Raw genomic sequence first — 12,053 nt, forward strand, 5'->3', positions numbered from 1 at the left:
AAACTGTGAAAGAGGGTGCTTCTGCATTTTAACACTTGCCATGAAGTAGTTTTCCTCTCATGGGAAGAGAGAGAGAGAATTCCACAGGGCACAGAGAGAGATGGTTTTGTCTGTATCAGTCATTTTGTTCAGAATACCAGAGTGTTTATAGCCATTACCAGAGTATGTGAAACAAAACGTCTCTCTGCTAGCAGCTTGTTCAAGGTTTACATTCTGGCCTGCTCCCCATTAAGCTCAAACTGCCATTAGCTGATTTGGTAGTTTAACGTCATGTTTCTTTATATCTGCCAGATTATCAGCTTTAGATTTACATCACTATTGACAAACAGTTTAAAAGCAATCCCCGAGTCTAATGGCTTCCTAAGAAAGAACATCTGTCCTGCATTTGCTCTCTAAATTCGGAGGCCAGGGCCAGCACAACCAATTGAAGCAGAATTCAACACCACTTGTGCTTCTGTACTCCTGAGTTCACTGCAAGTGCTTACCTGTTGCTTAACTAAAAACTGTAACATAGTTTTGAGATGCTGAAAGATATGCCTCAAGATCAAGCTTCACAAAGAGTTTGTGTTACATTTTTAGTTTGTTTTCTGTTGCTTGTTTTTGAACAAAGGCAGTGTTACTGCTTTTGAGCTTCTTTTGACATATCAAGTACCTGGTGGAGGCAGGGGGTGTGTGGGGTAAGCACCAGCATTTTGGTTATTTCTGTGGCACTGTGCCCTTGCAAGGCTCTGGGGGGTTCTGCCACTCACCCTGTGCTCCTTCTCCTGCCTCCACAGCAGGGAAAGTGCACTTCATCTGCCAACACCTAAATACATTGAAGTCAGTTTACTTGAAAGCCATCCTTTTTTCCTTTGCTTTTCTCCTTTTCCTAAGCTTCACAAGCTCTAAGGCTTCACGATCAGTGCCAGTGATCACATTCTCCAGTGTGTTGGACTTGAGTATAAAACCCATTTCTCTTTTTCATCATCTGTACTTTCCTCCTTTTAGCCATAGCATGAGTGTAGGTGATGAAGGATTTAGTTTGAATAAAAATAGCTTAAAGCAGCAGTTGTTGCTTTAACGGCAGTTGTTCACTCATACAGATATTTACAGACAGAGATATTATTTGACTTACCTTTAAGTGTTAGGTATTCTTCGGTATATGTTTTCTAGGGGGAAAAAAAGGCCTTCTTTTCTTTATGTTTCCATTAGAATAACTTAATTGGCTTGTTTATTTTCAAGAGAAAAGGGAAGAAAACATTTTTTAAGGATTTTTCCACACAGCTGAAAGTTAACAGTGTTTTCAATGGAAATAAAGTGACCATTTTTGAAGTGCCCATACCAGAAAGTTTTGACAAGTTAAAGAAACTGAAAAGCAAAAGGAAAAAAAAAATACTGTTGTACTTTTTCTTTAATAATGATCATCTTAAATATTGGATGCAAGTCAAAAGAAATAAAGCATTCAGAAATAAAATTGTGTTTGCAGTTGATTGTCCAATGAATACATTTGCCTTGCCCTTGAAATAACATCATCTTTTATTTTCCTCCATAATTTGGCAGTGTTTCTTCAATCAGCTTCATGTTAGAAAACTAACAGATATAAACTTTACTGAAATGCTTACTCAAGAGTTAAACCCTACATTCAGTCCTATATGATTAAAAATAAAATCCATTTTTGTTATCTAGCAAGTGCCCCAGCCTCACCTCGGGAAATGATCAGCCTAAAAGAAAGAAAAACAGACTATGAATCAACTGGAACTAATGCCACTTACCATGGAAATAAGGGAGAACACACCTCTAGGAAAGACACCATGACAGGTGAGATTTTGCTTGCATAGCATATATAAAAATCAGCTGTGATAGAACACTGATTTTATAGGATTGGCTGGACTTCCTGCACTGTGGAAAAGAGTGAACCTGCTTTGGTTAATTCCCAAGCTTTAGCCACCTTGAGAAATACAACTGAAGGTATATTTGAATGAATACAACACCATGTGAAAATGATTTCTGAACACCATGGTTCTTTACAAAAGAAAGGCTCTGAATCCAATTTTGCATCTCTTTTTCAATCTTACATTTGTTTTCATTTCAGAAAGAAGTTGGTCCATCACTTTGAATTAACTGGTATATTTTGAGCATGTGCAGTGATCCCTAATATCTATCTTTTGCAGGGAATGCTCTCCAGGATCAATTAACTTATTTTGTGTGTCAGTATTCGTAAAAAATTTGTGGCTGTTTGTAAAGTCTATCCATGTTACTTTCTCAGCTGGGCTGATTTAAATGAAGTAATTTTCTCTGTGTGTTGTGGCATCTGTTGCAGGTTTCTTTGAAGGCCTCTCTTCTCCAGTGAGCTCATTAATCTCTTAGCATTTCAGTAATTAGAAAATTTTGAGTGCTTTGCCCAGTGCTGTACCTCTTCATGCATTCTCTTGCGAAATACACATTGGTCTCCATCACCATTGTACAGGTTTATATAGCCATTATTGAACATTTTGTCGTGTTTTATATAGTGCTGAGCATCACAATCTCTTCCAAATGCTGCCTCAGGGCAGGCAAAAATTGCAGTGAGAAGTCACTCTGCACTTTCTGGATGCCTGTTACCTTCTCCCCTGCCCTCTTGCTCAGAGGCAGAATGGGCTGCTCACCAGAAACGTGCTGACACAGCATCAATCCATCCATAAGATCCATCTTTTTCAAGACTGTGTCCAGGATATGAAGATACTGAATCTACTATGTTGTATGTGATTATGTAATCCAAACCTAAAGACCAGCCTTGGAACTTGGATGAAGATGCAATATGGAATGTTAATCAGCCTGAAAGTGAAAATCTGAAGAGAAGATTGACAGTCAAGAGCATTTGGAAACCACAGAAATTAGGAGTGTCCTCAACTACTTCTGTGGGCTACTACAGGAGAGTGCAGAAGATTCAGTTAAGGTACTGCATTTTATGTGTCTCTGATGTTCTGAGTGTTCACTGCATGAGGTGGTTCTCTAAAACACTTCAGTGGCCCTTACTTGGCTGATTGTGAAGGGCAAGACTGAATGTTTTTCAGGCATTTGTCAAGAGCCCATAAAGGGTGATCTCAGGAATAAGAGCATCAGGCTGAAAAGGAAAAGGCAGAAACAGTAGTATTTTATTCTAGATGTATCTGCAAATTCAGGCTAGCAAATTATATCAGAAAGTTCACCAAAATACAGTGTCTCCATGCTGAAAATTTGTGTTTCCTTGCAAATGGTCTTGTCTCCCTCCACACATTAAAAAAAATGGGCTTTTCTTTTTCCACACCCCTTTTCATTTTCTTTTTTGCTGTGATGTTTTCCTTCTCCTGTTCCTACATCCATTATTTCCTTTCTCTTGCAATATAATTTTCAGATTGTGAGGTTTGTACTGCCTCAACAGCCTTTGTTCCACTTTGATTTTTGCATTGTGTTTTCATCTAATATTGTCTTGTATTTTGTCTGTTTCTATTGATTATTTGGGTGGGCTTTTAGTAAGGAAACTTGAAACTCTCAGCATCGTGCTTAGCTATCAACTGTCTTTCCAGCTCCTGAGCTCAGTGAGGGAAAAAAATCAAACAAATTCAAATCAAAAAAGTGTAATAATATTTCTCAGTCTTACATGAGCAATGTACAAATAAATATGGAAGTAACAAGTAACCTTTTCTCTTTCAGATCACCAAATTCATGTTTGGTCTAAGCTCAAATGAAGCACCATTTTAAGAACAAAAGAAAATGACAGAAGGAATTTTTCTCATCAACGTTCAACATGGAATTTGTTTAACATAATTGTAGCTCAGTAAATAATAAATATTTTATTAAAAAAACAAATCAGTATTTGTGATTTTGTGAGACATTTTGACTTTACTTGAGTGGCCTAATACAAGTTCATGTAGCAAGTTTCTTGCAATGCCTACATTTCATTTTGTGCATTAGACAGTGCACTGCAGCTGATATATCCACTTGGATGGGACTTAGATGGATGATTTTTTTCAGGTTCTACCTGACAAACACATATTTTGATCTGCTCTTCTATTTTTGTACCAAACTGACGTGTTACACAAAGCTGTCTTTGACTTACGGATTTTACACAGAGTTTAGAGCCACAGCTGTAGTCCCAATTTATCCATGACTGTCTCCATGCTCGTCTCCAAAGCTCTTCACAGTTTATAGTTCAAAAATTTTATGACCTTTGGGCTGGGACTGAAATGAAGGGTTTTTGATGGATTTTCAAAGTAGGAGTGTTGGCTTCCTGCCATCCTGAGGATTTGTCAAGAAACCTCTGGGGAAAATGGAGAATCTATGAAGTAAACAGTTTGGCTGAAGATGATAACTTACATTGATTTCACAAGGATAGCTAAAAAAACCGAGGCTCAATATCAAAGTTCTCATTGCCCTCTTCACAGGTTTGTGATGCCTTTTATATTTACTGTCCATTTTCTTTTCTCTGTAGAAATTAATAACCCATAATAAAATTTTGTCACCTAAAGTATATTTTTAAGACAACAACTATTATATTCAGTTTAAGAAAACAGGAACTTCAAGAGCATGTGATAATGATATTTATGCCATGGTGTTTTCCTTCAGAACAGGGACAATAAGGTTCCTGTGTACCTTCTTTGAGGTTTATTTTACTTTCTTAGTTCCTTCACTGAAATAATACGTGCATCATAGTCTACACGCTGTGTCTTCTCTTCCAGCAGCAGAAAAAACTCCTGGTTAATTTGTTTTTCCTTTGGTTGTAAAGAATCAGTCATCAATACTTTTTGTTATTTAAACTTACTGGAAAGTCCATGCACATTCAGACACAAAAAAACACCATCAGGTGTTACAGGTGCTTGGGCTTATTACTGTTATTACTTTCATAAACCATAATACACTGTAATCTTTTTTCAGTGACTTTACCTCATTTTTCACTGTGCAAGAAGGTGGCAGTGGTAGTGACAGGTAATGACCTCTGTTACTTAAGATTTGTGAGGTACAGAAGCATTTCCCTTTACTGTCTTGAACTAAATGTTATAAAATGGAGATCTGCTGCTTACAGCAGAAAAAGCAGGTTACACAATACCAGATGAGGATGACTACCTGTCCAGCTGAGCTGTCCTTTCTTATTACCAGTGTGTGTTTCTGAGGGCAAAAGGCTAGCATCTTGTTCTTCCAAAGTGTCTGTAAATGTGTTCAGAATAAGTACTTGCAAGGCCTGGAAGCTGAATGTTAAACCATGAATCAAGTGACTGGGATATATGGGGATGAATTTGGTCAATGACATACTTGTCACATAAACTACTGAGTAACATAATTTTCAAAGCTGTTGTCAGCTTTAAAGAAAACTGCTATGGGGAACTGTGTGACTGTTTTTTTAAGCAGTATCACCTAGAAAACTGAACACAGGGGAGAAAGAAAGGTACTGTTCTATAATGTCCTTTATGCAATTCAACCACAAAGTACTGCAAGTTGATCACAGTACTCATTTTAGAAGGCTCACAATTTTGCCTCTTCAGTATTACCGTGTATCAATGTTTAGATACCATGTAAAATAAGCATATGAACACACTGATCATTCCTCAATTAATTTAAACTATAGTTCTGACATTTCTGTGAGGAAATGTGGCTGGAGGATTATCTCTATCTCTTACTCTTTGCACCTTTTCCTTCTCTTGCCATGTTTGTTTTTGGGTTTTTTTAATATTTCATTGGCTGCTTTTCTTTCTATCTGTTTTACAGTTTTATTATGATGGTACATATACCATATTGTCAGGAAAAATCAGATACTAACCACACAATATCTGCCTATTCATCTAGTTCATTCTGTCCTTTCTTTTATATTTGTTACCTGCTTTTGCACAGCAAGAGTCAGCTGCTCACTGACACATGGCAGAGTGGGACTGGAGTTCCCAGGGAACATGTTGCTTGTGTGTTCAGAAGCAGGTACTGGAGCAGGGCTGCTTCACTGCTAGCAGCTGCATTGCTTGACTTACGTCTCCTCCAGAATCAGAATTACCTCAGCCTCCAACCTGGACTGTGCCAAGATTTCTCATTCTTGAGCTCTTGGCATTTATTTTCAAGCATTTTATGTCTCATTGTTTTTATTGCATTAAGAAAAGATCACTACCGGTTTGAGGGGTTTTTTTTTCATTTTAAACTTGTGAGTTTGTATCCCCATCACTGCAGTGAAATCAGCAAGACAGAGCTTGCAGCTATTTTCATAAGCTGAAACTATCCATTTTGCATTGCGGAATATGTGATCTGGGAGACAGTAAAACTTCAATCTGGTATGTGACATCTGTGAGCACATCAGTGCAAATGTCACAGTAGTGCACTGGACAGCTATGCACCAACTCTGACCTATTTCTAGGTTCAGAGTAGTCATGGTTGTTAGCAGCACATATGTGCCACATGCCTTTTTATGTATCTGTATGGAAAGGTCATGACCCCCCTCTTAATGTGTCTCTGACTGCCTGTAGGAACAACATACAAATTAATTAGCACATGTCCAGTTTGCTATTTTTCATCAGATTCTTCATAACACCCTCAGATGTTGCACCCTACACCAGCTACTCTTGACATCAGACAACCACAAGCAATATTGACCTGTCTGAACTCAGTATGTTCAGTCATGTCTTGCTAGAAACTTGCATGCATGAAACATCAAACCTGCTTATCTTGGCACATATATTCATAAAAACAAAACAGTTACAAGAAGTTCTGCCTCCATCTATGACAGTCCAGTATATTAAATGTCACTTTCATGTTTTCTCAAGAACTAGGACTTCAAAAAATGGATATCTGAAACACTGAGTATCTTTAGATCTTGAGAATAGGAATTTGTATAACCCAACTTCTTCTAGCACTTTGTGGGGCAAGCAAGAAAACCAGAAAAACAGCATAAAAAAGATGATATCAAGGAAAGAATTGGCAGTTGCACTACTGAGAGTCATATTGTCATGACATGCACCGTGAAGAGCAATGCTGATGCAAACTTCTCTAATACTAAAGACTCATCAGGAGGGGTATTTTCAAACACTACAGCAGAGGCTGCAGCTGGAATATACAGAAACCCACTGAAATAACAGTCAAGTCTCAAAGATCGCTTAAGTGACAAAATGTAACCTGAACAGTAAGAACCTCTGCAGATCAACTCTTTGGCACTAACATATACAATCAAAGAAAACTACTCAAGCACTACTTTCCATCATCCCACCTGCTTCTATCTGTTACAGCCTATTGGCATACAGGTGGAAGTAAGAGTATCTGCCGCTGGAGGAGCCCAACCAGCATCTGTCTCTAGAGTTCGTATTCTTTCCACATTAAAAAAAAAGGGTCATGCTGCACTTGGAGACCTCCAGGGCTCTTCTCCATTTCCTACACAGGACTCTGCACTGTCAGTAATTACATCCAGCTCTTCAAGGAACAAAAGGGGTTTCATCTCTATCAGTTAATGGTTATGAAGTGAAAAGTCTCTTTCCAGCTGTTGGAGCTTATCAACCCACCATTTAAGCCCTGTCTTTATCCTGTTTTTACAAACATGCTGGAGATCTTTAGAAACACCATCTGAGGTCTATGAAGTGCCAACATGGAGCAGTATATCAAACTGACAAAAATTAAACCCTCAGCATGGAACCCATGGCAGATGTGAAGATCAGAACTGGTATATTCCAGTCAACTTTGCCTGAAGGCCATGTCATTGCTTTCTCCAGAAAGGATTCAGTGGTGGGGGGAAGGTAGAGGCAGTTTTATGCTCAGAGGTCCATGCTTGCACATTGCCAAAAAAAGAAAGAGTGCTTACATCTTCAGTAACGTGGTTCTTTCTAGTGATGTGAGTAGCATGGATCCCATATCCAGCTTTCAGCTCTGATGATCAGCCCTCAGCCTCAGGTTTGAGTTGTGAAGGTATTAAAAGCTACTCTTGGTGCCTTCAGGTTTTATACCATTGCACAGATACCTGAGAGAAGTCATGAGCCACATGTTTCAGTTCCACTGGTGACTCTGATTCAAGCTACTCAAGTTTTACTTTCAGGTCTGTAAGTAAGAGTCCTCATGACAGTCCTCATCCAATCATTAGTTAGAATGTCTGGAAAGTTAATAATGCATGAAAAGTGTGCAGCAGCAACACAAAATGGTACCTCCTTCACAGTCTTTGAAATGTGAGAAATAACTACAGTGTTTCAAGTCATACTGGCAAACTAAGATTCAGCTACATTGCCAAATCAGAGGGATCAGTGGAATCAGCTTTGCAAGGAAAATCCTTTGCTGTTTATGTGGGGTTTTTTTGGGATGGGATTGGAAATCAATTTTTGCAAGACTATGTATTATCCTCCTTGTCTTTGGAATTACTTCTAGTTTCAGACTCGTAGCTCAGTTTTGTCTGTGCATTTGAGTAGTAGGACATCCAAGAAGAAAGTGACAGCAGCGATGGCAGTCATGGATTTGAGACTATCTTGGCCAGACCTTTTCACTGTAACTGCGTATTACAGTTTGCATAACTTGTTTAACTTACATTTAATCCCTTTTTGCTTTAATAATTTCATCATAAAGCAAAACTACTGTAGAAATAATAACACCCATCATCCAACTGAAGTGAAAGAACTGGAATGTTTCTTAATCCCAATATTTACAACTGCTGTTTGTTGTATGTGTGTTACATAATCCCATCTATAACCTGAAATTTATTATTGAATGCTAGGTATATATGAAATTATATTGTTGATTTATATAAGAAGTACAAAAAATTGGTATGAACATGACATAGACCTGTTTCCATTAATAAATGTAACCAAGGACATGTATGTACACCAAAGCAAAGATAATGACCATTTAGTGGGAGGAAAAGTCTGCAGATGATTTTAAAGATGTTAGTGTGTGGGAAACAGGCATTGTATGATGTATTTAATGAAGCCTTATGAATTCACTTTGAGGCCGAAGAGTTATGTTTGGTAAACTTGCTTTTTCCTGCCTTTTCTCTCTTCTGCAGCTCAGAACACTGGAATCTCAACTTTGTACAGGAATTCGTATGGTGCGCCTGCTGAAGATATCAAACATAACCAGGTAAGCACAGAGACTGAAATGTTACTGTTCCAGATGGCAAAAGACCTGTGCAGCATCATATATGGAAATGGAAGAAAAATACCACAAATTAAAAAATATCACAAACAAACAGATTGTTTCATGTAGAATTTTACTCCTATGTCCAAATTAAACATCTGCATTTGAATATGTGAAATGAAATAAGGTCCAGAATGTCCTTTATACCTTGAGAGCAGTTCTAGAAACAGAAACTAAAGTAGTTACACTCCTTTGTGCAATGGTGATATTGGGCCCAAGCTTGTAAGATCACCTGTGGGACTGCTAAAAGTGGTGAACTTAGGCAGGCTTTTTTACTTTCTGCACAGAGTCTAATACAGGTACTTGTTTTGAAAAAACATCGTGGAGTTTGGGCCATAGCAGTGTAACTGTTCCTGTCACCTTGAGGGAACATTTCTAACACATGCAGACTCAGCAGGATCCACAAACACTTCTGACATCGATGTCAGAGCATCAGTATTCCCCGTGATGACCATGTGAGGATTGACAGACTACATCATTTTTCAGTCACAAAGTCTGCCCGACCTTACAGAGGTGGCATAAAGCGGAAGATAGTCTTCCAGGATAGTCAGCATATGTTTATATGTTTCAGATTTCAATGAAGTCCCAGCTATAAACAGAGAGATTCACTAGGGCTGTCTGAAAAAAAATTATGGCAACCTTAGGTTAGGCGTCCATCTGAGATTTTTTTTCTCTGCATATCATAAACACTTCAGCTTCAAGGCAACTAGCTGCAATGCACCAACAACACAGGATTGTCAACATGGAGTGTTGGAGGAGGCGGTAAGAAGATGCTTCTGCTTACCAGTAACAGAAGAGCCCCTTTCAGGGCACTTTTCTTATGTTAGTGCCCTGAAGACTGTAAATGGTTCTTAAGGATATGGTGTCTCCTGTCCCTCTAAATTTCACTTCAGTCAAAAGCAGATGCAAATATTTAGTGTCTTGGGAGTGTAAATTGCTTACATTCAAATTCTTCAAGACTGAGTTTTGGTCACCAGTATTTGCATTATACAGCTGCAAGTTATCCAGAGATTTTACTTACAAAAATGAAGTGTAAGCTATTCTGCATGAACTACTTCTGACATAAACCAGCGTCTGTACCAGCAATAATACTGAATAATAAATATGTTTAATAGTAATAATGCTATTAAATAAATGTAAAGGAATAAAATGACAAGGCAGAGCTGGGGGATTAATTCACTATCAAAGCAGTACTTTGAGCAGATGTTAATGCCCAACTTCATGTTGCGAGCATGAGAAACGTGAGGTCTACTCCTTCCATCCTGTTGCCCACATTAAGTTGTATCTAACAAGCTGTGGGTATTATTCTCTTTCAGGTTTCAACACAGCCAGTTCCACAGGAGCCCAGCAGAAAAGATTATGAACCATATCAGCCATTTCAGAATTCAACAAGAAACTATGACGAGTCCTTCTTTGAGGACCAAGTGCATCATCGTCCACCTGCAAGTGAATACAACATGCACCTGGGACTAAAGTCAACTGGCAACTATGTCGACTTCTACTCAGCTGCTCGTCCCTATAGTGAACTTAACTATGAAACAAGCCACTATCCAGCCTCTCCCGACTCCTGGGTTTGAGACTTGGGCAGATACAAAAGCTCCAGGAACTGTGCATGTGCATGCATACCACGAGACATTTTTTTTCCTGCAAATTTAGTTTGTTAAAGCCTGTTCCATAGGAAGGCACAGATAACCAGTATGGAAAAAAATAAGAGATTTTTTTAGAAGGCTAAAAGATATGAAAGCTAAACCTGGGAGTAATTAGAAAGAAATATATATATACATATATATATTTTACAGTGTGGGGCAACTTTACTGTTGGCCTGTAGAGTCTAAAGTTCAGTGCTGTATATTGAACGTGGCTGAAGGAAGGAGGAAGAACATGACAGTGGATCTGGGTCAAGAGTTAAGCACAAGTTACTGAGCAGCGTACATACTTTATGGGGAACAGCTTCTCACACTTTATTTAATATCCTCATTCATTGTGAATCTAGGCTTCAAGTTGCATTTGGGGTTTCCTCTGTACAGCAAGATGTTTCTTGCCTTTTGTTAATGCATTGTTGTAAAGTATTTGATGTACATTACAGATAAAAAAAAAGGTGCATTGTGTATATTACACCAATGCCACAGTGTTTCTTCATCTATGGTTCTAAATATTGCTTCAATTTCAAATTTTGAAAGATGTATGAATTTCCAGTTTTTTGTTTTCTTTTCCCCGGTGCGTTTTAACAAAAAAAAATCAAAAAATATCAAAAAAACAAAAAGGAATATTTAGCAGTATTGTTTGTTCTGATATGTGAATTTGTTTGTGGCAACTAAAAAAAGGCATTCAGCAGTTTCTGACAATTAACATTCATCATTCCACACTCCTTGTCAACAAAGTGCTTTTTCACTGCCTAAAATTTTAGATGTAGATATTTGAAATAGATTTTTTCATTTATACCAGTTTTCTTTATGATGATACAGTGTTAAAAGAAAATAAATTACAATTGATCTGTCATCCATATTTGCTAAGAATGTCTATTTCCAAGAACCTACCATACAAATACACATTCTTACTCGTGTGTGTCCACGTATGCATAGTATTCCGTGTGCGTGTGTTTGAGTGTGTGTGTTTGTGTGGTGTAAGACTTCTTTTCATCCAATGTTCTCCTTGTTAAGCTTCAGTTTTTGTTTGATTTTCAGTTCTTTTAAACAGTGGAAACTCCAGTATGTGCTTTCTCTTACTCACTTCCCTAACCATCGATAGCAATCCAACATTGCTAGGCCACATGCTCACAAAAGAAGAGGTAACTGATTTTTTTTCACCAACTCCATCACCCCTAGGTGCCATTTCCTTTAAAATAGCATCTTTTGATCTCCTCTAGAGGAAATTTCATTACTCTCCAGCCACCAACCAGTAAGTGCTCAAGGAAGGCAGAGGTTGATCTTGCCATCTCCCTGAGGGAATGGAAAATTAAGACCCATCAGACTTTA

General features: G+C 38.1%; 1 protein-coding gene across 5 annotated transcripts in view; it reads left to right on the plus strand.

Moving 5' to 3' along the window:
- Positions 1-11,577, plus strand: part of CTNND2 (catenin delta 2) — a 638,189-nt gene extending 626,612 nt beyond the window's left edge. For all 5 annotated transcript variants that reach the window (XM_085052133.1, XM_085052132.1, XM_085052134.1 and 2 more), the window contains 3 exons: positions 1,666-1,797; positions 8,948-9,021; positions 10,395-11,577. In XM_085052133.1, coding sequence (XP_084908259.1) covers positions 1,666-1,797; positions 8,948-9,021; positions 10,395-10,655 — 467 coding nt within the window. In that variant the 3' untranslated portion in view covers positions 10,656-11,577. The remainder of the gene's footprint in view (positions 1-1,665; positions 1,798-8,947; positions 9,022-10,394) is intronic.
- The last annotated feature ends 476 nt before the right edge of the window (positions 11,578-12,053 follow it).

Source organism: Lichenostomus cassidix, chromosome 2, assembly GCF_008360975.1.
Source record: "Lichenostomus cassidix isolate B80296 chromosome 2, HeHo_3.0, whole genome shotgun sequence".
In the NCBI taxonomy this organism is placed as follows: Eukaryota; Metazoa; Chordata; class Aves; order Passeriformes; family Meliphagidae; genus Lichenostomus; species Lichenostomus cassidix.